At 42.2% G+C, this 26,306-nt stretch overlaps 2 protein-coding genes across 2 annotated transcripts; both read right to left on the minus strand.

Annotated features, from left to right (window-relative positions):
* Positions 1–6,386: 6,386 nt before the first annotated feature.
* LOC118771745 (histone H2A-beta, sperm-like) lies at positions 6,387–7,450 on the minus strand. Its single transcript, XM_036519751.1, has 2 exons — positions 7,192–7,450; positions 6,387–6,493 (listed from the first exon to the last, which is right to left on the minus strand). Exons 1-2 carry the CDS (start codon positions 7,448–7,450, stop codon positions 6,387–6,389), a joined length of 366 nt encoding a protein of 121 aa, XP_036375644.1.
* Positions 7,451–14,369: 6,919 nt separating this feature from the next.
* On the minus strand, positions 14,370–19,336 carry LOC118771746 (up-regulator of cell proliferation-like). The gene is made up of 2 exons (XM_036519752.1): positions 19,330–19,336; positions 14,370–19,066 (listed from the first exon to the last, which is right to left on the minus strand). Exons 1-2 carry the CDS (start codon positions 19,334–19,336, stop codon positions 14,370–14,372), a joined length of 4,704 nt encoding a protein of 1,567 aa, XP_036375645.1.
* Between the last annotated feature and the right edge of the window lie 6,970 nt (positions 19,337–26,306).

Consider the following 26,306-nt stretch of genomic DNA (forward strand, 5'->3'; position numbering starts at 1 on the left):
CTAGCCATGAAGGTAGATGACAGTTGCACCTTAAATTGCCGTCTGAGTTTGGTCCTAGTGTCACAGATGTGCTTCTCCGTGACTATGAATTCATCCTTTGCTATAACACATTTCCTTTTTGTCATAGATGAGCCTGTGAGGAGCCCATTAAGGTGCTGATGATTGTTTGGCCTGTTACTTCAGAACTTGATTAAACTCGGATGAACATGCCTGCTGATAAGGGGCCTCTGCTTTGTGCAAACTGATCTTTGCTCACTGATTAGCTATTTGTTCCCTGCAGCAATGATTGTGAATGATTCCGTACTGATTCTATGGCCACATAAAGCTGTTTATCCAACTCTGCAAGTGGAGAGGCACCTCTCTGCTGCTGCCACATCCTGTAGGGCCCTCCTGCCAGCTGGCTCCAGGACAGCTAAAATGTCAGTGCTCCGCCTCCTTAGCTGTCGTGCTTTTGTTTTCCTTGTGTTTTTCCTGCCCCGCTCCCCGCCCGGTCTCCGCCCGCCTGACTGCCTGCACCCCTGCTTTCCATCCCCTCGTCAGCCTTGCCCTATATGTTCCCTGCTTTCCCCTGTCCTGTTGCTAGTTCGTCACAGTGTTTTTCTCCTGTTTCGTCCCCGGCGTTTGCTTTATGCTTCTGTCTGCCTGTTTCCCGTTTTTCGACCCTGCTCGTACCCTGACCTTGTTTTTGCCTGCCTCCTTGCCTCGTTCGCCTGATTGCCTGCCTGTCCCGTTCCCCGACCTTGCCTGCTCCGATTTCCCGATCCTCGCTCTGTCCACGGACTGCCTCCCGGTTTTCGACCCTGCTTGTTTTCTGATTAGCGATCTGCCTGACGATTCCGTTAAAGACGCTTGGAACCCGAAGCTCCCGTGGTCCGCGCCTGAGTCCCTGCCTGAGCCTCGACATAAAAGGTTTCCTGTCTCTGATGCTGTGTGATTGACTCTCTCCCAGGGAGGAGCCTGGGCTTGTCTCCCACTGACACACAAAACAAAAAACAATATGCAAATGTTTTAATTGGATTACTGCAGCTATCTATTAACACTGGAAATCTACATCATTATTTCCATTGGCCCAAACTAGATTGAATGAGCCACTGGCCCAACTTTTGATCGCAAGACACACAAGGTGTCTCCAACCACATAGGTTCTACACCAGTTTGCTCGGTAATTTAGAGCAGATTAAATGTGCAGATGTCAAATGATGATCAGTGCTCCATTAAAAGTGATCGTTTTTGACTGTATTAGTGGCTGTGTTCTCATGTAGGCAGGATACTGCAGGATTTCAGCTTGGATCCGGACACTGCAAGCAGAAGAGATATGTACGAATATATGTTCAAACATGCAAACACATACACTTAAACTATACACAGAAAACCATTGAGAGCAGGACAGACCTCTGTGTTAAAACATGCAAATACACATGTTCCTATCCCCAGGATATCTACCCCACCTTCCAGAACGCTATACCATATAGTACCTGCGCTCTATAGTTACCCCTGTACAACTGCCCCTCATAGCACATCCCCAGGCTATCTACCCCCGCCCTGCAGAATGCTATACCATACAGTACTTGCAAAGTTACCCCTGTATATCTATCCCACCCTGCAGAATGCTATATCATACAGTACCTGCATAGTTACCCCTGTATAACTGCCCCTCATAACATACAGCATGAATTCAGCAGCAAAGAAACTGCCCAGGCGCTGGGAGTTGACATGTCTGTGGGAGCCAGGATGTGAGCTGGAACGAAGTGCACCTGTGCCTCTTTCGTAATTAGGACAGTTGGAGCTGGATGACGCATTTATAAACTCGGTCATGTGAGAGCAGAGGAGGGGAAGGGTTAGGGAGGCAGCTGACTCAATTACAAAGTGCAGTGTGGGGATGGGGAGAGCCCCTTTCCTTTTTAGGCTGTGGTATCTGTGGGTTTTATTGTGGTTGCCGTGAAAACAGAGGCAGGAATATCCTGAAAATCAGGGGAGTTACGATGGTGAGTTCCTGATTTGACAGGGGAGAGTTATAATGAAAGTCTGAACAAGGAGTTGTGGGAAGTGGAGTCCTTCACAGATTGATAATCGGACACCTGCTGCTACATAGAGGAAGTTGATAAGTGTGTTAATAATTGTAACATAGGCAATGCAAAATAAGCGATGCAAAAAAGTTAAATACACTGTTGACAGAAAACTCAGAGGGAAAGGTAAATTTCTGGAATTGAAAAAAAAAATTAGTGGATAATATTTATTATGTTATTGTTCCTTTTAAAATTCTGATATCAAAGCAGTCCTCATTGTCATTGAGTTCTTGACTAGTCAACCTGTGACAGCAAGTGGGGCGCAGTGGATCCAGTGTTAGTGTTAGTATTTCTCCAGACAGGACCCCCACATTAATAATGATACATGCTGTGTATTCCCATATTACAGATAAACTCCACAAAGTAACAGCAGACAGTGAATCACAGAGGACAGAAACCATATCTAGAGTGCTAGCACCAGTTTATGAGGAGGTGAGAAAACTTACCACCAGGGGGCAGTTGAGCAACATGCCTTTTGAGAGGGAAAGGATTTATCATCTTTGATTTTATTCCCACCACCCTGTCTGTTATAATTTTCAGGCCTTTGAAGCATGATCAATATGAGAATGAAGTCCATTTAAAATTTGGATATGAAAAATGAACAATGCTTCAGTAAATGAGTCTGCATTTTTGCTGTAGCATGATGATTAACAGAGGGAGCCCTGGAGCTCTTGACCTCGTTCAGCCAATCCATTTGCTTCTGTTTCTTGTATGTCACACAGAGCTTCCACTGACAGTTGGTGATGCAGTGATGACAGCTCATCAGATAGGATGAATGTCATGCCTGACTTGTGTTTCTTTTGTGGGGAGAGTCTCAGATTTAGCAACACAACAGTTTTGTGTAACAGACAGGAACTCTTTACTGAATGAGAATGTAGCGAAGGGCGAGAGCAGTCACCCCACCCAGCCTCAAACGTGGGTCTACAGGGTACCAACCATGCGAATTTGACCGCGACGCCAAAGAGCCAGGCTCGTTGGTATGGCAGTCAGAGTGCATACTCAACCGTAGTGACGGCACTCCATCACACTGCCCTCCCGTTCGGGAAGCGCGCCCATGCGCTTCACGCATCAGGGCGTCCTTCATGCATTCTCCTGCTGTACTTCTCCCATCCCAGGGTGCCCCACTCGCTGGTGCTTCACCCATCTCTGGGGTCCCTCACACCATGCTTCACCCCTCTCTGGGGTCCCTCACACACCGGGGTCAACCGAACCTGGGGTCCCTCATACGGCTCACACACTGGGCACACTTCCGATGGCCTTGCAGCAAGCCATCCCACTGCTGACACCATTTGTAGCGAAGGGCAAGAGCAGTCACCCCACCCAGCCTCAAACCCGGGTCGAAAGGGTACCAACCATGCGACTTTGACCGCGACGCCAAAGAGCCAGACTCGTTGGTATGGCAGTCAGAGTGCAAACTCAACCGTAGTGACGGCACTCCGTCACAGAGGAACAGAAGAAACATTATTTCTACTGCATTTCTTTTTCATTCTAGAGCTACTTAGCTTTTCTGTCAAACATGGCTAAATTCAATTTCCTTTTAACTTTTTTTTAAATTGTATGCAGCTATGTTGTGTAAGTATGACACATTCATTTTCAAACTCATATTCTAATGAAAGGAGGTGAGATACTAAATTGAGGGGGTCCATTTTTAAAAGAGGGCATCCTTCATCTTGTGTGTTCTCCTTGTGCTGCCAGCAGTACTCCCATCTGATATGGCATGAACATTAAACATTAAAAGAGTATTTATTCCATTCTGGGGAACAATATTCTGGCCAGGTAAAAAAGCTGTTCAAAGCAAGCTTACGGGGAAACACTTGTGAGAAGGTGCAAACATACACACACCTTCATGCACTGCAAATGGTCCTACAAATCCTGAAATGCAACATAAATGTTTGCAGAAAAGCCATCAGACATGGTTTTTGGGGGTGTCACTGAGTTGGTAACATCCTGACAGGATGCAATTGGAGGTCCTCATTTTTACCTGTGGAGAGGGCACCACAAAAATTCTGTAGGGGAGAAATCAATTAATCTTTGGAAGCTACAAGGGGATTTCAAGGCTATTATTGTTATTATTGTTTCAGTTGTTTCTGTGTTGAGGATTGGCTGTAATGTTATCAAATCATGGCTATTACTTTCAACACTATTACTATTATTTTTCCTTCTACCAAGAAATGCAAAGTTAAAATTAGAACTTTGCACATCAGAAAGTGCTAAAGGTCTTCCATGAAATGGAATGACAACATCTCTGATGAGGCTGCTGATAAATAAAACACCCTCTTTGTCTGACCAATATCTCCTTGTCAAATTTTAGCAAGATACCTTTCAGCTCCTGAAAAATATGAGCCCCCCAATGCAGCCATCTGTTGGCAACTCTTAACAGGTGGGGGCCTTAAATACCTGCTAAATATCCATAATTAAACAACTTGAAAGGGCTCTGTTTTACAGATTACAATAAAAATGTACAGTTTTTAATTTAGTTTGAAAATCAGTCAGAGTCTAGGCATTGTGTATGTATCTCACAAGCATAAATACATTTTAGTTTGAGGTCTGTGTTCTGATTTGGATGCCAGTGATGGCCAGGGTGTCAGGTGCTCTTATGTGGCTCTGTGTCTTCTCATTATAAAACATTTCTATTGTAAGTCATTGACTCTTTACAGTTTAAATACGGTCACACTTGAAATTATCAGATGGGTATTTCCAAGGGACAGAAATAGTATTGTTCTTGTAACAGAAATGAAGGAACAGGAACACATCCATTCTATTAGCTATTGAGCGCTCCTACTTAGGACCTTGTGTCTGCATGTCTGAAATTTTCAGATACTTTATTAAATTTCATATTCATGAATGTGGTGGTGCTCTGAGGAAGTGATTGTGTTACAACAACTAGGGAACTAAAACCTTAAAACATACCAATACATTTTCTGTTGATGATTTCTCTGAATGCACCTGAAAAGAAAAACACACAGGCAGTAAACAGTATATAATATATTTAAGAATGCATCTTTAATGTGACATTCCTAGAGGAAACTACAGCATCCTACGTTTAAAGGTGCAATTATTGTGCCTTTACTGCTATATTTGTCCCATTTCACATTTCACTAGAGGCTAGTATTTACACTAATAAAATCAAGCTCTCAAAGTTCAGTTATATAGGAATAGTAGCAACAGTGATTAGCTTTAGTATAATCAGTTTACTTTGCCTTGTTTGATTAAATTACACAAATACCAATCCTTTTTGCTGAAATGGAAATTCTGGTATCCTCGCTGTTTCCTGCACATGCAAAGCAGCTACACCTGAAGCAGCCAGACCTGCAAGAACGGAGGATGACACTGGCTGGCCTTCATTTTCCAAACGATGGTAAGGCATTATTTATTGTTGCCAATTAGGGCAGTGTTTCTCAGTCCTACTCCTGGAGACCCACTGTCCTGCATATCATCTATCTATCCTTGCTCTACCTACCTGAGTGAACTCATCAGTGGCACTTTTGATTAGCTAAGTACACCTGATTTAATCAAGCAGCAAGGATAGATAGAAGATAGATAGAGGGGACAAATGGCAAACCAATATATATGTCACAATATGTCACAATCAACTATGGAACATTAATTACTATTGTCATGCTACAGGCTATGATTAGCTTGCTGCCGGGAACAGACTCAAATAATTTCCACATACCTCCTTTTAGAAATGGTATTTGGACTATATTTGAAAAAAAGTTTAAATAACGAAAGAAACACCTGGCTGAGTCATTGCGTTGAAGTGGCTAGGTTGATATCCCAAGGGAACAACGTGAGCTGTACGCTTGAACTTGATTGAGTGACATCACTCACAATTGCCACTAGATGTCAGTATAAAACTATGCAATGACAGCATTTATGCTTTGGAACAAGAATACTGGTACCCATTCGGTAGCCACTAAATAAACAAAGTGAAGAAAATGAACGCTCACATCATGCTGATTTCCTAGAACATATTGTGACTAATATTTTTATACACTTGACGAAAATATGTCTTGGGCTGGAGAACAAAGAGCTCCGGTCTGTTTATAAACACAAGCACAGCTCAAAGTGGTCATCTTCTACACGATTCTCAGTATAGTCGCCATCAGATGAGAACGTGTGAAGGAGAATATGGGGAGATTTGCTGTTCTGGAAAATAGTGGAGTGGCTCTTAAAAGAGCCTTTGAGTGTTTTATAAAGACCGTTTCATACATGCTCTCCTCAGGTGCGGCAGGCCAGCTGGATGTCCTTGGGCATGATGGTCTCTGCTCTGGAAATACAGGTCAGTCTTGAAGTCCTGGGCAATTTCTCTCACCAGGCACTAGAAGGGCAGTCTGTGAATCAGAAGCTTGGTGGACTTCTGGTAGCGGCGGATTTCTCTCAGGGCCACTGTGACAGGCCTGTAGCAGTGAGGCTTCTTCCCACTGCCTGTTGCAGGCACATGCGAGCTGCTTCCTGGGGACCTTGCTACTGGTAGATTTACAGGCAGTCTGCTTAATGCTAGCCATTGAGACAACACAGCTCGTCCTTGACAGAATAATAGTAAGGGGGTGCATCATTATTAGACATAGCAGCCAAAGGCTTATACAGAGACCTCATTGGCCCGCTCCTTACTTCATTGTCTGTAGCTGTCGGGTCATTTCTTTATCGTCTCTGTCGCCTAAAAGTCAAACATATCCCTAGTCCCACCTTCTCTCCCAATCTTCTCACAGCCTTTTCTAAAGTGGAAAGCCCTTTTTCGGGTTCAAAGCTTGAATTGCGCAATGCTCCTCCTTGCAATGTTCAGGAGCTAGTAAATCAGTTCAGCTGCATAATAACCCTGCTGCTACAGTAGTGGTAAATAATGACCAAAAACATAACAAGAGGCTCAGTGGACAATCCTGACAATACAATCACAAAGGACGCCAGGTAACATCGTAGTGATATTGAAGGACCCCACATTTGTATTCACGTGCTACTCATGTGGGGAACTAGCCACTGATGTGGAGGTTGGACTCATCAATTCAGATGTAGATGAGAAATCATATGCTTACTGGTTTAACCATAACCCCAGTACACTACAACACAGGGCAGGTTCGCACTTTAAGACACAAGCACTGGAGTTCTGTTCAGCTCCTCGTCCTTACCCAGTGCAAGCTGCAGGTGACAGAAAATGATACGGGTCTTCTTATTGTCCCGAGAAGCATTTCCAGCCAGCTCAAGGATCTCAGCTGTAAGGTACTCGAGCACAATGGCCAAGTAGACCAGGGCATCAGCACCAACGTGCTCGGTGTAGATTCCTTTGTACAGCAGTCTTTGAACATGACCGACCTTGAACTGGAGTCCTGACCTGGATGAGTGAGCCTTAGCCCTGGCTTTCCCACCAGTTTTCTCTCTTCTGCTCATTGTTGCTGTCTCTATGCTCTCTCCTCAACTCCGAAATAAAAAATAAAGACACCTGTGGCATTTCTTATACCTATATGCCACACATTTATTGGTTAAGGCTTGTCTGGTATTTAATCTGATTAGATCGAGCGAGCCTGTTGTATGGGCGTCTTTTACAGCAGCATTTCCCAAAACTCTCCTGGAGGACTCCTTGTTCTGCATGTTTTAGATCTCTCCGTGCTCCAACACAGCTGATTCAAATGATCAATTCGTTATGAACTCCTGAAGCTGCTTAATAAACAAACTGATCATTTTAATCAGCTGTGTTGGAACAGGGAGAGATCTAACACATGCAGGACAAGGGATCCCCCAGGAGAGGTTTGGGAAACGCTGTTCTACAGCAGCGGTCCCCAACCTTTTTTGCACCACGGACCGGTTTCATATAGACAATATTTTCCCGGACCGGCCATCGGTCCGGGAAACCACATATTAAAAACATTGCAACCCGAAGTGTGTTCCTTATGTCCAGTCTACTCCGTAAATTTTGTTTTTGTTGCCGTCATTGCAGAAAACCCCACTTCGCAGAGATAGGATGTTGGAAATGGAAGCAACGTTTTCAGTACTTTTGTGGCTATCTCAGGATTTTCATCCTTGATTTTAATGACGTTTGTTTTTTTTTTTATTCATGTCAGCTAGCTAGCTAGTACAAAGTTGGCAACACAGCTCAAGCAGACTGTAGTAAGTGATGAACTCGCACGTATAATTGTATATAATCATTATTTTATTTTACCGATTAAAAAAATTTAACAAGAGCTCTAACAAGAGAGTAATTTAAATGAGTTGTAACAACTCAGACAAGGACTCAGTCGCATGCCACGGGAGCTTCAGGTTCCAGGCGGGTTTATTGAAACGCAAGGCACAAGCGAAATCAAAACGGGCAGGGTCGATACCAGGAAGGCAGTCCGAGGGCGGAATCAGGGGCAGAAAACAGGAACAGGCAGGGTCAGGAACCAGGTAGGCAGGTGATCGGGCAACAGGACAAAGCGGCAGGCAAAAAACAAAGTCGAGGCGCAGGCAGGGTCAAATTCGGGAACTATCACATAGAGAGAAAACGGTGGGGATGAAACAGGCAAAAACACACTGAGACGAACTAGCAAACAAGACAGAAACAAACAGGGTAGAAATAGGGCTGGGCTGATGAGGGGACTGTAAACAGGGGTGCGGGCAGGCAGGTGGAACTGATCAGGAGGGCGGAGACAGGGCGGAGAGCGGGGCAGGGCTGGAACACAAGAAACAAACAAAAGCACATGGAGAGAGAAAAAAAAACAAAAACGCCACAGCTAGGGAGGTGGAGTACTGACAGAATGTGCCGTGGCCTGGTACCATTCCGCGGCCGGGTGGTTGGGGACCGCTGTTCTACAGTGTTTCCTATTGTGAAAAAGTAACAGTACATCAGCCTGTCATCTCCAAATGAACATATATTATTGTCTTTTAAAAGATAAGTTTGTGTTGTTTGTAAATATTATATATATCAATTTGTATTGATGGAGCTGTTGGGAGAATCGAGAGGTGGCGGAATCTGCCTGTATGTTAATGAAGGTTGGTGTACCGATGTCACAGTGTTAAATAAGTCATGCTGTTTGCCGCCGTAATACTAGTCGGTGTTTACATTCCACCACAAGCCTGCCTGAGTGAGGCACAAGGGCGATTAGCTGACCAGATAATCAGTGTGGAGCAAAAACACCCAGACTCTGTTCTTGTTTGTTGGGGGATTTCAACAAACCTCAACCAAGAACTGCCAAAATATAGACAACACATTAAGTGTCCCACCAGGGACAGCACCACACTGGAGCACTGTTACACAATATTCAAGGATGCCTGTCGCTCTGTCCCACACACAGCTCTGGGACTCTCTGCTCACTGCCTGGTTCATCTTATCCCTAAACTAAAATCTACTAAACCTGTAGTGAACAAGGCAAAAAATGGACCAGCGAGGCCAAGAACACTTTACAGGCCTGCTCTGAGTGCACTGATTGAAGTGTCTTTGAACTGACAGCCACTGGTTTGCATGAGTTTACCGCCACTGTGACATTGTACATCAGTTTCTGTGAGGACATTTGCATTCCAAAAGGACTCAAATCAGATACAACAACATCAAACCTTGGTTCACCACCCAATTCAAACAGTTTTGTTGGTCCCAGAAGGAGGCCTACAGGAGTGGGGACAGGACCCTGTATAACCAGGCAAGGAACACACTGACAAAGGAAATCAGGACGGCCAAAAGAGTCTATTCTGAAAAGCTGGAAACAGGTTTTTCAAGCTAATGACCCAGTGTCAGTGTGAAAAGGCCTGCAGGACATCATCCCCCCACATCATGGAGAATCATCAGCTGGCTGAAGAACTAAACGTGTTCTACTGTTGGTTCGTAGAGACAATGGCCACACACTTCACCGACTCCAATTCACACCTGGCACCAACAATTATGCCCCCACCAGCCCCAACGTGTACCAATTCTCACCCTATCCTTACATCAATACCCCCACCCCCTCTGCCTCCCCAGGCTACACTTACACTCTGTGAAAAGGACGTGTGTAGACTCTTTCAGAAACAAAAGGTCAGGAAAGCATCAGGCCCAGATGGAGTTTCACCCTCCTGACCTACTAGCTCCTGTCTTCACAAAGCTCTTCAACAGGTCATTGGAGCTATGTGAAGTTCCCTCCTGCTTCAAACCCTCCACAATTATACCAGTTCCTAAAAAACCCTGTATCACAAGACTTAACGACCACAGGCCTGTAGCATTCACGTCTTTGTGAGAGGTTGGTGCTGGCCCACTTGAAAGAGATCACAGACCCCTGCTGGTCCCCCTACCATTTGCTGACTGGGCCAACAGGTCCATAGATGATGCAGTCAACATACACCACATTCTCCAACACCTTGACTGCCCAGGGACTTATGCAAGATTCTTGTTCGTGGACTTCAGCTCAGCGTTCAACACCATCACATCAGTACTCCACTCCAGACTTTCCCAACTCACTGTGTCTGCCCTCACCTTGTGGATTTCCAACTTCCTCACAGACAGGAAGCAGCACGTGAGGCTGGGGAAATTCACATCCACTACCTGGACAATTAGCACTAGTGCCCTGCAGGGTTGCGTGCTGTCCCCTCTGCTCTTCTCCCTTTGCACTAATGACTGCACCTCCAGGGACCTCTCAGTCAAACTCTTTAAGTTTGTGGATGACACAACAGTCATCGGTCTCATCTGAGATGGTGATGAGTCTGCATACAGATGGGAGGTTGAACACCTGGCCCTCTGGTGCAGCCACAATAATTTAGAGCTGAACACTCTCAAGACAGTGGAGATGACGGTGGACTTCAGGAGGAATTCCACATCCCTGACCCCTTACCATTCTAGGCAGCGCTGTCTAAGCTGTGGAGATTTCTAGGAACTATAATCTCCAAAGACCTAAAGCGGGAGACCAACACTGTCTCCAGCAGAGGATATACTTCCTGCGCCAGCTAAAAAAATTCAACCTGCCACAGGAATTGCTGGTCAGGGTCTACACTGCAATTTACATTTACATTTATTCATTTAGCAGACGCTTTTATCCAAAGCGACTTACATAGGTTACAGTTCTTTACAATGTCATCCATTTATACAGCTGGATATTTACTGAGGCAATTGTGGGTTAAGTACCTTGCCCAAGGGTACAGCAGCAGTGGATCAGCGGGGATCGAACCGGCAACCTTTCGATTACAAGTCCTGCTCCTTAACCACTATGCTACACTGCCACCCCTGCCACTGCAATCATCGAGTCTTTCATCACCACCTCTATAACGGTCTGGTTCAGCTCTACCACCAAACAAGACATCAACAGACTACATCGCACCATCATGACAGCAGAAAAAGTTAATCAGAGATAACCTACCCACACTCCAAGATATTTTCAATATCAGAGCCAGGAAATGGGTGATATCATTGCTGACCCCTCACATGCTGGCCATCGCATATTCAAACTCCTTCCCTCTGGCAGGTGCTTCAGATCACTACCCACCAAAACAAGCCGACACCAGAATAACTTCTTCCCACGTGCCATCACACTCTTAAACTGTTAAATTAGTGACGTTCCAACCACATCTCTGTTCTGTGTGCTCACATTGCAATAATTGCACAGCTATAGTTGAGCATATCCATAGCGTGCACTCAGGTACACCATATCTCAAGCTGATTGTGCAATAGTTGTATATAACACAGTGCAATAATTGTCTATAACTAATTGTTGTACAGACCCACAGCCTGCACTCATGTACACTTTAACTTATTGTGCAGTAGCTGTTAACCTATTGTACAGTATCTGTTCGTATTCATTTTTATATACCTCACTCATTCCATCCTTACTCCATTCCATGTATGTGTCCTGCACTACTGTTGTTTGTTGCATCACTGCTGTTGGATGGTATTTGTTGTTGTCATCTGGACATTGTATGAATGCACTAGGAGAGACATTGGAACCATACTCAAATTCCTTGTATGTGTAAAAGCATACTTAGCCAATAAAGTCTGATTCTGATTCTGACCTCTCAGTACCAGCTCAGCAGGAGAGGCCCCTTTATAATACATTCAGGAAGGGAGAGAGAAAGACTAAACCAATAGGTGACGAAGAATACATTCAATGGGCAGTACAACATAGGAGTGAATAAATTCCATATCAATTGAATACATGCTTGCATATGAATATTAGGGTATTGGAGTATATTTCAGAATTTATATCCTAGTTTTTCCCTGTCTGGATCAATGAAAACTGGGCATCTACAGGTAACTCCCAAATTAATTAACTTCCAATTAACATCACACAGAGGGTCATGTATAACCCCGCTGCCCATTATTTTAGCTACCATGGCTAGAAGACAAAATCTCAGTGACTTTGAGTAGCTCTGTGCAGCACTGAGTGGTTTGATGAGCATGAAAACGTTATAAATCATATGATATGGCTGACTCAGTCATCAGATCTCACCCCAATGGAACAGTTGTAGATTATGGAGCAGCACCTGAGACTGCATCTTCTACCACGATCAACAAAAGACCATTCTTTTTGTGGAAGAATGATGTCATATCCCTCCCAAAGAGTTCCAGACACTTTCAGAATCCATGCCCAAGCGTGCTGAAGCTGTTCTGGTGGCTCATGGTGGCCCAATGCCCTATTAAGACACTTTATGTTGGTGTTTTTCTTTATTCTGGTAGTTACATGTACATGTATCCAGGTCTCCTCATCCACTCCCTTGTTGCCTAGGCAGCAGCCTTGCTGTGTTTGTCACAGACTATAGGGCTGTATCTCTGCCTAGAATAAGTGAGGTACAGTCTCCTGTCTCTCTAACCTTGTAAGGCTCATTGAATATTTCACACAAATATTTCTCAGTAATCTTTCAGTGTGCTTTTGCAATTGTCTGTGAGGCACATAGGTATGTTAAACTCAACATTCTGTTAGCTACATTTGTTTGCAATAATTCCCCAGGTCCTTCACTACAAATCATTGCAAAATCTGGACTAGCCAGCTAACTAAAATTCAAATAAAACAAAATAGTGTGTTTCTTAACCTAGTCTTAAAACAGTTTAGGGTGACATTTTATTTTACCACTTGACTACCTTTACAAACCTTTAAAACTCAATGAGCAGAATACCTCTCTTTTGAGTCAACAGAATATTTGTTCCATCCACCTGTCAGTAGCTGAATATGAATTAACTGTATATACTCAGACAATCTGAATGAAAGACCTATTGTAGTGAGTTAACATTTAAAAAAAATGATTATTATAAATGGAATACCTGCTCATCCAGTGAAACACATGGCTGTTGCATGAAACTTGTTGCAAGAAGTGTCAATTTTATGAGCAAATTAGGGATTTTTGTATGGTGAGAACTGCTTTTATTCAGAATAAAAGGCTCAGGAGGTAATGATAAAGTGTTAATGCTGATAAAAATATATATATATGGTAAGCAAGAAATGAAGCATGAAAAACTACACAATTTGTCTAATCACATATGCATTTTTTAGAGAAACTTAGTATAAACATATATAGGAATTCTTCAAAATCAAAATATAGTAATTGATTTTGTGAATCAAATCAAAACATATATACACATACAAACCATAAAAAAGAAGTAATGATTTACTATTGAAAGCAATAAAATAACATAACATTAACTATAGCTTAAGACATTTTCCCAGAATTTTGCTCCTTCATTTTCCTCATACATACACTGGATATATTGGCTTTCTGCCTGTTCTGTTGTGCTTCACTATTACAGGATACAGTAAAGATCTTTTTCTCTTTTTTTCCAGATTTAATTTTTTTTTTCCAATTTAAAATGAACAACTACCATTAATCAAGTACTAATAATCGAGTAGTCAAATACTGAGTAATGAAGTAGTGAAGTATACATATTAAACCATTATGTTTATTATTAAAAATGAAAATGATTATTTTTGTTTAAAACAGTGAAGCTATTATTCAAAACACTTGATTAGCTGATTGCACTTGATTTCATTCAATGTTTCATAACAATATTTCTGTAAAATTATATTACTAAATTAAATATAAGTGATTAGCTTATTAAAATAGTTTAAAAAATAATGATAATTTTTACTCCCTTCAAAGGGGCGTGTATAATTACAAACAATGTTGATGTTACATATTATTGCCACTGTAGCACATGTTTTATTGCATCTTTTGATGTTAATGTCTGTTGTGGGGAGAAAATTGATTTAAGCATCAGGTCAGAATCTTGGTAATGAGACTTGACCATATTTAGGGAAAAGACACCCAAGACACCCACCTCCCATATGGACACTTTAGGGGGTGATTTTAGGTCTGATTTTAGGTCTGCTTTTCCTCTCTTGGACTACTGAATAGATTATTTTCCACTAAAAGCATCATCTGCCATCTATTGATTCTGTGTTTTCATCATGAATCTCTCCTCCAAACTCTCCATCGCTTTTTCTTTGGTTATAGATTTCCAGTCCGGTGGCAGGTCAGCAGGCTCTGCTTTATACTCCATTGCAAACTGTGTGTTGAACTTGGCAAAGACGTACTTCCAGTAGGCTGTTGCCTGGATGCTGGTGTCAGGCTGGATGCGCCAGTCAGGGTAAAATTTCTGATAGTCCTTATATGAATGATATTCTCCCTTTGTTTCACTGCTGCAGAATACTCCTTCACTGGCAACGCAAGAGGAGCATATGTCTGTGCTCAGTATCTCAGAGATTTCCCATCTGTAACTTCCGAGCCCTTCAGGACGGTGAATCGAGGTGAAGTGCTCTAGGTGACCCTCCCCGCCAGCCTCACAAGGAGCCATGCAAAATGGACACTGCTTCCCACAGCCAAACACCCTCCTGAAGAGCTCATCCTGGGGTTTGAAGGGTAGTGTGTCCAGCCTTTTTTTTACATCCTTATTGCTGTGATACTCTGCACTCAGGGACTGTTCCATTTCATCAATGGAGGACAGCAGCCAATCAGGAAACTGCTTGGACTTGGCTTTGATTAGGAGTGTAACTGCATCCAGTGCATCTCTTGGAATGACTAGCAACTCACTCAAATTATTGCAGATGTCCCTGATGAACATGCAGATATCCAAGTTGCCACTGCCTGCTTTCCTCTGGGCACTGTCAACTGCTGCTTTAATCTTCCTAATGATCTGCTTTAGGTATCTGGCCTCCAATTGTGCAATGCTGCTTTCTCTAGAGAAGTGCTCTAGTATTTCATTAAATATCCATTCCTTAACAAAGTCTTCATATTTACTGATGTATCTAACAAACATTTCAAAATTCTCCTCAATAAGGAGCTCCTTCAGAATGGAGAACTGGTAGAAAGATCGAGTGCTGAAATTAATGGATTTTGTCCCTTTTATAAGTTCATCCATTAGATCTACTCCCAAGGCATTAGTGATATATTCTCTGACTGCTGGTTTCAGACATTTACTAGTGAACTCCTGTGCCTTCCTTTGACATTGCTCTCTTTTATGGAAGAGATCCATGAAGTCGTTGCAGAACTGATTTTTGAATTTCTCCAGGCACTTTTGGGGGTCATTGTCACTGATAAAAACATTGTGCATCTGCTGGAATTCCCTGGCTGCATGCCCACAGATGTGAATCTTCAGAGAGGCCTCAAAGTCATCAGAGAGTTGCAGATGCCTGTGGTTCTCCAGGTGCTCATCTATCATTCCTAGCAGCTCCAACATGTATATTTTTTGGAAGTCTGTTCTTGTTTCCAGCTTGTTAGCAATTAATTTCCTGCTTTTATTAATGATGCTGTCAGACATTTCTTGCATTTTCTTTGTCTGTGCATGATTGATGTAATTGTTAAAAAGCCTCACAAGATAATTTCTATCTACATGACTAATGATAAAGGGCTCTTTCCCACATTCTTCCAAATGAGTGACTTTGGACAGCCTTTCGTGGACTGTGCCTGCTTTTGTCTTCAGGTTGGATTCTAGTAGACTGCGAATTTCTTTAACAACATTTTGTCTCTGCAGTCCACTTACAGATAGGGACTCCATGGTCTTCTTCCACATCTTTTCAAATTCCATCTCCAACTGTTTATCTGACATCTGAGTCTCTTCTGTCCTGTGATAATCAAGTAACTGGAGCACTTGCTGCTCCATGATGGTTTTGTATCTTTTCTTGATGCTCTCTACACTGGCCATCCCCTTTTTATTGTCCACTGCTGACTCAAGTTTCATTACCACTGTATTTTGCATCTCTCTCCTCAGGTTCTTAGCACTGTTCATGAACTCCTGCTTGTACTTCTCTACTAGGTACACGTGGCCGTCCTTTTTCTTGAAATATTCAGTTGTGTTCTTTAAAATCTGTTTCTCAGATTTGTCTAGCTCAGCAGTTCCCTCATTTTTCAGACTTGTCAATAGTTCATCCATGTTGGATCCATACTGAGCTGTCAGGGTTTCTGTGTCAAAGTTTGACACTTTAGTCACAGCCTCTATCACCCAGTTATACATGTGTTTCCGGAAAGTCCAATCCCACCTGTTGAATTCTTTGCACAGCTTGGTGTAAGCCTCAGCCACTAGACTGTTCTGAAAGCTGAAGATAAAGTTCTCACATTTCACTGCCGTCCACAAGCTCCTTGTCCACTTCAGGAACTCAGGAAATGTGTGTGCAGGTCTGGTCTCTTTGAGCTCTTTTAATGCCTCAATCACGCTGCTCTTGAGCTCATTCACAGCCTCACTGTAACCCGTACTGACTGCTGCCATAGGTGGATTGCCATGCCAAAGGCCAGGGATGTACCATGTGTTCTTCTCTGGGTCATAATTCATGACATCTGTAAACTTGCTGTCACCCCTCTTCTCCATTCTGGCTGCTGCTTGGGTCATCTCATCTAGCTGCTCCAACAGAACTTTCCTTCCTCTCAGGTTATTGTCACGGGCAGAGACGTCAGCCACATTCTGATGCACGAACTGACAGCAGGGTTTCTTCCCCACCTCCTTCATGCGCAGGAAGGCATGAACCACAATCTGCAGGATGTCCTTCATATCTGTGGAGTTCTCCATGGCGATGTTGATGATTGTGATGTCACTCAGTCCCACCACCAGAGTGGCCAGTTCATTATCATGCTCATAACTGTCAGCCAGCTGGGCCAGTTCTGGGGACTTTAACCCTTCTGTGTCAATGACCATGAGAAAATCACAGCCAAGCTGCTCTCTAAATTTGTCCTTGACTCTGATGAGCAACATGAAGGCACCCCTTGTGCACCTGCCACTGCTGACAGCAAACTGCACCCCAAACATGGTATTGAGCAGGGTGGACTTCCCAGTGCTCTGGACCCCCAGCACAGTGACCACACGAATCTTAGTGTTGGAGTTTACAAGGCTGTGGAGATTAGACAGTACTTCAGATATCCATTTTATTGGGATATTTGATGCATCTCCATCAACAAGCTCTAGAGGGAAACCATCCAGGAGCATCTGTGCACCAAACTTAGGCAGATCCTGTATTTGTTTTCTTCCTGGGCTATTGTCAGAGATGGAACATGCAGATTCATACAGCTGTCCCATTTCACGAAGGAAGTGTTCAGTTCCTAAGGAGCTGTTTGAAATTTGTTCATCAAGATCCACAATCATCTCTTTTTTTTCTCCAGAAGTTTTACAATACTCTTTATATTTCTCCCGCAAACCAGAGAGGCTCTTACGTGACAGGTTATCCAAATTAATTCTCATCCACTTCAGGAAATAGGATCGCTCTATGCCTGAAACTGACATTCCAGTAATGAAGCTTGACATGGCTTCTGTCATATTAAAACCCCGCTGCTTTTCTCTCAGTTCCCTTTCTTTTTTCTCAAGTGAACTTTTGTAATGTTCGATCTCCTGATCTCCCGCCTGCCTTAGTCTGGACTTCTCCTTCTCTAACTGAGAGAGTTCTTTCCAGATCTCCCCTTGTAAAGGTAGCTGAGTCTCCTTGAACCTCACTGTGTCCTTTATCTTGCATGTGATTTCATCAGCTTTCTGCTTGGCTCTCTGGCATTCATCATGATCTTCATCCACCAGAATGCCTAACTCATGGGCAACACCAGACATCTCCTCCACTCTCATTTTATGCGGGCTTTTCTCAATAACATGTCTCACTGTGGTACGCACATTCTTCACAAAATTTGTGTCATTCTGTGTGGTCTTCACAATTAAATTACTAGATTGGATCTTACATTTTGCCGCCATTTTTTGCAGTGCATCAGAATCATGCTGCAATGTTTCTCCCTGAGAAATTATTACAAATAGCTGAGCTTTCATGTCACCGACAGTGAAGTATTTGGGACTGAGTTCAAAATCTTCAAAGAAAACAAAAACTGCTGCTGACGTCTGACACAGAAACCTGTACTGAGTCTCAAAGGACCTGACATCCCCTCTGAGGTTAGCCACAGCCAAAGGCTCTGTGAAGATGTCTATGTTTTTTTTTCCAGATGGTAGGTACCAACTGATTTCCACCAAACCATCTGAGAGCCTTCTGGGTCTGTCTCCACATTCCATGTCATGATGAACAAAAGTGTCATGGTACTGCTGAGGATTGCTCAGCAGCTTGTTCAAAAACTGTGATTTAGACACACTAACATTGCCCAGCCTGACAAAAGACACCATAGGGAGATCAGCAAGAACAATGCTGTTCTCTATGAATGACGAGCCAGCCATGATGTTGGGCCGGATCTTCTTAATGATGTCTCTCATGGCCCACAGCATTAATGTGCATTTCTCTGTATCACAGTTTGGAAGCAGGAGGGGCACAGCAAATTGGCACATGGACATTTTTACAAACAATTCCAGTTGAAGGAAAGAATCACAACAGAGAAACAGAGCTGTCATGATGTCTAGAGGATTAATGGCATTATCCAGATCCTTCACCAGACTGTTACACTCTCTTCCATTGAGTGATGCCTCTTCGTCTGAAGGGGTGTACTGTGTACTTCTGGCAGTTACATTCGCCATCATCAGTCTGTTCAAAACACATCCTGGAAGTGCCTTCAGGGACTGAGCTGGTTCATCCAATGCACTTCTATCTCCTATCTCAAGCACTTTACTCAGTGTCAGCTTCGTTTTAATGTGGTCTTTCAGTCCCAAATCAGAGAGAAGTTCTTCAAGTGTGGTTCCTATAAATAAATTGCATTACTTTATCATTAGATAATTAAATATTACCATTTCGTGATTCCTAACTTGTATGTCTATCAAAAATTCTTTGTCACTAGAATTCTCTAAGCAGCTACTGTGAGGACATCCTAAGTAGTCTTAAGATATACAGTGTTGCCAATGCTACAAGTGAAGAAACAAATTAGAACTAACACACAAAAAAGGAAGTGCAAAAGGATCAAGCTAGTGTAAGTCTGGCTATGTCCTCTCTTGACAATTAGAGCACCTGTCATGGTGGGGCAACAGCTAACTCCAACTTGAAGATGTTTATATGAATGTTGCCTTATGAAGCTGAGCCCCTTCCATGTGAACCCAAGAGTATTGTGAAGTTATTTAGATATTTACATTTATTCATTTAGCAGACGCTTTTATCCAAAGCGACTTACATAGGTTACAGTTCAATACAATGTTATCCATTTATACAGCTGGATATTGTGGCAATTGTGGGTTAAGTACCTTGCCCAAGGGTACAGCAGCAGTGCCCCAGCGGGGATTGAACCGGCAACCTTTAGGTTACGAGTCCTGCTCCTTAACCACTATGCTACACTGCCGCCCCAATATATATAAAGCATGCAGTTAAAGCCTGAAAGCCTAAAGCCAAGCATCAAAAGTGAAACAAAAAGTCTGGTGATGCCACAGGAATAGAGGCTTGATTCACTTCTTGAAAGCAAGGGATTTGCAACTATATACTGACTTTTTCATTTCCTTTATTCACTTACATTGTCCCAATATTTACAGTCACCTAAGGGGGAATCATTTTGTTTGCAAAAAATTAGCAATAAAAGTACTGAACTGTTTTGAATTTGTGTCTGAATTTGTTTTATCTGAATTTCAATTTCTTGTGTATACAGAAGAAAAACACCAATTTGAGGTCCATGTCCCATTGCTTACATTAAACTTTAATGATGAGAACAGGCCACTCAGCCCATCTAGGCTGAACCTTTTGTCTACAATCTACACTCTTGGGCGCATCTAGCACCGTGTTAAGCCTGGTCTTGAACATTATAAAATGTTCTACCTCTGCTTTGAGTCCAGGAGATATTGTAGTGCTCTTAGCTAATGTTCTGGCATGCACCGCTTTGGTACAGTTTTATAGTTCAGTGTCCCTCTGCCACCCTGCAGTAAGGAACCCAATAAGGACTGGGGGGTGGGGAAGTACATAAATTATGTTTTTTTTTTTTCCCAATCTTAAGGGGTACATGGTTGCTAAGGGTTAGAAGGCAGGGACATCAAACTAAAAGTGTTGTAACAGTTATATATATACACACATGATATGGACAAAAATATTCGGACGCCTGACCATTACACCAACAGGGACTGTAATGACATTGATTCAAATGTCAATTCAATTCAAATACATATACTTTAATATGGAGTTGGTCCCCCTTTTGCAGCTATAACAGCTTCCACTCTTCTTGGAAGGCTTTCCACAAGATTTTGGAGTGTTTCTGTGGGAATTTGTGCCCATTCATTCTGTAGAGCATTTATGAGGTCAGGCGCTGATGTTGGACAAGAAGGCCTGGCTCGCAATCTCCATTCCAGTTCATTCCAAAGGTGCTCGATTGGGTTGAGGTCAGGGCTCTGTGCGGGCCAGTCAAGTTCCTCAACACCCAACTCATCAAACCATGTCTTTATAGTCCTTGCTTTGTGCACTGGGGCACAGTCATGTTGGAATAGAAAAGGGCCTTCCCCAAACTGTTGCCACAAAGTTGGAAGCATAGCATTGTCCAAAATGTCTTGGTATGCTGAAGCATTAAGATTGCCCTTCACTGGAGATAAGGGGCCTAGCCCAAACCCTGAAAAACAGGTGTGGCCAAATACTTTTGTCCATATAGTGTGTGTGTATATAATATTTTGTCAGTTGGCACCACATGTTTCATGAGAACAGGTCTGCTGTGCAATTCTGTAAACAGTGCTATTTGTTTTTGCTCCAATAATTTGCTTCCGCCATTAGAAAACCATAGGCAAATGTTATTATTGTTTTCAGTGACCTATACCACCCACAGTTAGCCTGTAACAACGGGCTAACAACAATCCCCTGTCTCTGACCCTTTCTTCCACATCTGGGCCAAAATAAAATTCGGAGGCCAGGCATGCTACAATATTGCCTGCGTTTATACTCCTGTGAGTGGAAAAAATACTTAAAAAAAATGCAAATGTACCTCAGGCTCTGCTCGAATGGGACAGGAGATAGGGGCAAACTGCTGCCAGTTCTGATTCCCAGGTGGGCTACAGCTGTTTGGTCAAGGTACTTCATCTGAATTGCCTTCAGTAAACATCAAGCTGTATACAAGCTATATAGGCTTACATTTCAAATTATAAGCTATGTAAGCTGATCTCCAGAAGAGCATTTTGTAAACAAAATGTAAACCTAATGTAAATGCTATGGGATAGGTACATGAAGGGTTACTTTTATGCAGAATTCATAAAAGTATGGTAGCATATGCACAAAATAAATGTGTGGAATGATGGATTGCTTGTCAGTTGTAAGTGCCGACTTACCTGTGGTTCTTCTGGATGTGAATAGTATCTTTTCTGGTTTTGTGCCATCCTGACCAGGACAGCAGAATGTCTAAGGACATAAGCAATATTTTTCATTATAGTAAGAACGTAAAAATATAAATACCTATCCATAGATACAGAGAAAGCTTCTATATGTTTACAAGTAAAACTTTTTTCAAGTTGAATACTGTCAAAAGCAACATAAAACACAGATACCTGCAAAGGGAACAGTGACACTTTGAATTCAGCTGACCTACATAATGGTTTTTGTAAGTGGTAAGTGGCTGAGACTTCAAACTGATACACATCACCCTCCACAATACTGTAGAAGGAACAGCTTTATTAAAAAATCACTATCAATTTCTGTCAATCTGTAAATATCCCATTACATAATCTATGTAGCATGTATCAGTACATAATCATATGTACTGATGACCCAAACCTATATCTCATCCAAAACAGCTCTGAAAAGACTCATGTCAAGCTAGCAACATTAATATGTCTACTTCTGGTGACAAATTTCAAGAAATATGACAGAATAAAAACCTCATTAAAAAATGAATAAAATGATAAATTCCTCAAAGTATACAATCTTTTGTGGACAGTTATCACATGCAGCAACTGTAATATATAATCATAATATGTATGTTAAATTCAGGACATTCTGAGCTTCTTAAAAATGGTATTCATGGCTTATTGGTTCACAACACACTGGCCAAAATGTTTGGCACATATGTTTTGGGTTGTATATAGGGGGCTACACTTACCCTAAACAGGGCCTGGCGGTGCCTATAGTATAAATAACTAATTTGTAAAAATTATAAGCTGTGTAAATTGCTCTGGATGACTGTCTGCTTAGACGAAGATGCAAATATAATTACAATTAAAATTAAATTAAAATTAAAATAAACAAACAAAATTGCATTTTGCAGATTATCAGTGCCATACCTCCCCTCCATGAGCCCAGATATCTCTATCACATGAAACAGACTATTCAAAATGAAAATACTTCACCATTTAATTTTTGAGTTTCCTAACAATCACATTAAAATGAATGGATTATTGATCAATTTTGTATACTGTACTATACAAAAGTAAGGACAATACACAAAATATTCAAACTACAAATGAATTACAGTAATTGTCTTACCTTGCAACAGCGTAACATCTTGCTCTGTTTTATCTGGGTGGAGTAACCTCACTCTATTTAACTGTATGGACTGTACCAGCTGTACAAGAAGTGTGAGCCACAAGAAAGCTGACACTATTGATTCCATTACAAATGGTTTTGCCCATCTGATGACATAATACTTCTTATAAGTGGATGGGTTTCTAGTCAATTAGAACTGAGTAATACACCATAATGTAGGTTATATGCAGTGGATTTAGAAAGTTTACACACCCTTGTTTTTATTGCCTTGATACCTGAAATGAAAACCCATTAAATCAGACTTTTTTACACTTTCATTTAGGCATGGTAACCTACAACATCTCAGTAAAATGAGAATATTAATTGAAAATAGAAAAACTAAAGCACGTTGATTTCATAATTTTACACACGTTTTACAATGAGGTTTTCTCAGCAGGTTTCCCTGTTTCTTAGTGCATGCCAGAGTAAGGAGTCAACACAGCCCATCAGCCTAAGAGCACAGTCCCTACTGTCAAGCATGGTGGTGGCAGCATCATGTCACAGGGCTGTTTCCCTTCAGCAAGGACAGGAACTCGATTTCAGCCTTTGAGATACAAAAAAAAAAATTGTAGTATAAGTATAGTAAAGTATAGACTTTGTAGATCCAGTGCAAGTGTTTGTTTTTTTTTAATGAAATGTTTTTCAACAACTCTTGTATCACCTATCTACAAGGAGGTGAAATGGAACACCTGATCAAGACATGAGATTTTTTTAAAACATGTATTGACTTATTATTCATATTTAACTTATTAAGTCAAATATAAATAGTTTGTATCAAAGGACCCTTTTTTTTCATGCTGGCGCAAGTAAGCACAAGTGAGTGTAAACCCTTAAATGGTTCTACATTTTCATAAGGGTCAACATTCAATACATCCAGACGCATCATCTCAGGTAAAATCCGGAGCAGAGAGTATTCCTACCAACTTCCTTTTTCCATGACCTGTCACGTAAAATTATATTTGTCCCAACAGGTTGTGACTGAATCTGTCAACTGTTTATTATAGATTTGGAGGCTGGTACAACTTGGCAATCTCCCTGCTGCAGTGACATTCCTTCCTGTCTGTCCTTCTCCCTGGTTCTATCTGTCTCTCTCTTTTTCTCTCTCTCTTCCCTGTGGCCCTCTCTATCCCTGCTGAAATCACCCCTGCAGTAGAGGCTACTCTCCTGAAAGACCCCGATCTCCCCAGTAATGGACTACAGGTCTCCAGGAGGCAGTGGCAACCTTGCACTCGACAAAATGCACTGCATCATCAACCAGCTCCAAGTCGCTATGGAGTCAGCGCGAGCCAGCCTGACACTGGGAACACTCTGCCAGTCTCCCCAGCCAACTGCAACCTACAGATCTATCTGTCCAACAGCCCCCTCTCAGGAACTCTCCATCAGCTCCCAAAGAGCTGCACCTGCACCAACATATTGCAGCATGACATCGGAACAGGCAACGCAGCTCCCAACCCTCAGCAGCCGTCGAGCCTACGCCTGGACACGTGAGTAGAAGCAGAGGTCAAGATAAGTGACAAGGCAGCTACTGATGGCCGCTTGCCTCTCCTGCTGTGCTCGTGGGCAAGAAGGATGGGTCACTGTTGTTCTGTATTGATTGTCGCCAGTTCAGCACAGTTACACAGAGGGACTCTGACCTCCTGCTGTGCGTGGATGATGCCCTGGACAGTGTCACTGGTTCTCGCTAGTTCAGCTTTCTTGACCTACAGAGTGGCTGCTAGCAAGTCTGGAAGTAAGACTCTTTCAGCATCGGTAGGGGCCTCTGGGAATTCACTGTCATGCCTTCGGGCTTTGCAACAGTGTGGCTACGTTTGAATGGCCGATGGAGATGGTCCCAGGGAGGTCAGTTCCCACCTCAGCTGTGTGGTGTAGCTAAATTGTGAGTGCAGCCAGCCTGGACGCTGCCATCGCCAACCTGAGCCTGGTGTTCGATCACATCTGCTGCATCAACCTGTATCAAACCTCTGCTAAGTGCCACCTGTTCCTCTACCAAGGAAGCTTCTTGGGTCACATCATGGTTCTGGAAGGGGTGTCCACTGATCCAGATAATATTGAGGTGGTGAAGCCCCTTGTCACTCAGTAATGATGATAATGAAGATGGTGTGGTTATTACTGTCAGACTAGGACTAAGCACTTTCACAATGTAGCCCGCCACCTCTTTGCCAGGGCAAATGCCAGCAGAGACTGCCAGTGCAGCACAGAGACCTGTGAAGGACTAATGTTTTTATTTTCTTTTTTCGCAGCATTTGTTACAGTGAAGACAATGATTGCATTAAGGGACGGGGGAGCTCACAGAGCAGTACTGTTATACAGTCATCAAATATTAATCATTTTCAATACTCATTATGCATTTTTCTCACTTGACAATGGTCAAGGAATATAAGATATATATATTGTGCGGTACTTTGGACAAACTTATTCTGATTATTCTTGGATCCTGTGTTGGGGGTCTCCCTTCAGTTCAGCAGAAGAGTTTTTGTACTGGTGTACAGGAGTGTTCTCAAGGAGGTCAGTGATTTGATTATCTTCAACTGACCTCTTGTGTTAACCATATCCTTACAAACTATTGCAATTATTTATAAAACTCATTTATTTGAAAAAACACTAAATCATTAAATAATGAGTTACATTTTTTGTTTTTGGCTGTCCGTCTAAGCTGTTTTAAGTACATCCACTCAGAGGTCACCAGAACTATTTAAGAGTCATCTTTACCAGACCCCACAGGCAACATCCACACCTCTATCCTCCTCAGCTTCACCAGCCACCACCGATCAAATTTGTATATTCATCGTCATGGCTTAGCTGTGTAATTTTATCAATCAAAACAGTGTCATATAAGTATATATTTCTCAAAAACACTTGTGGAAAGGGAATTCTTGCTGTTATGAGATTAAGACAAATGTATTGACCTAGCAACACATATTAGAAGCAGAACTTTAATAATGTGTGGCCCCTCTCTTTCCCCTGTTATTAGCTGAGAAAATCTGCCAGGGCAAAGAAAGTTCATCAGGAACAATGTATTTGATATCACATGATTTACAGTCAAACGAAACCTGATTGCTCATCATTTTATTCAATAGGAGCAGAACTTTAATAATGTGTGACCCTACTACTTCCCATGTTATTGACTGAGAAAATGTGCTAGGGCAAATAAGTTCATCAGGAACAGTTCATCTGATATTATATAACTTACAGTCAAACGAAAACTGATTGCTCATCATTTGATTCAGTGGGAGCAGAACTTTAATAATGTGTGACCCTACTACTTCCCCTGTTATTCATACTTTTTACACATATCTGCTGAAATTTTAGTTTAGTTTATATCTGTACCAGGGTTTACACTAGAATTTTTTCTTGCCGGTCCAGTGTCCGGAAAGAATTTATTTTACTGGACAAATTTGAAACTTACCGGTTACGTTTCAATAACATTCTATGTTACAAACACAAATATAACATACACCTAGGTTGATGAAAGAATGACAATGACCTCAAATCAGTTTGGCTATTTAATGAAC

The sequence above is a fragment of the Megalops cyprinoides genome, chromosome 25 (assembly GCF_013368585.1).
Source record: "Megalops cyprinoides isolate fMegCyp1 chromosome 25, fMegCyp1.pri, whole genome shotgun sequence".
Lineage (NCBI taxonomy): Eukaryota > Metazoa > Chordata > Actinopteri > Elopiformes > Megalopidae > Megalops > Megalops cyprinoides.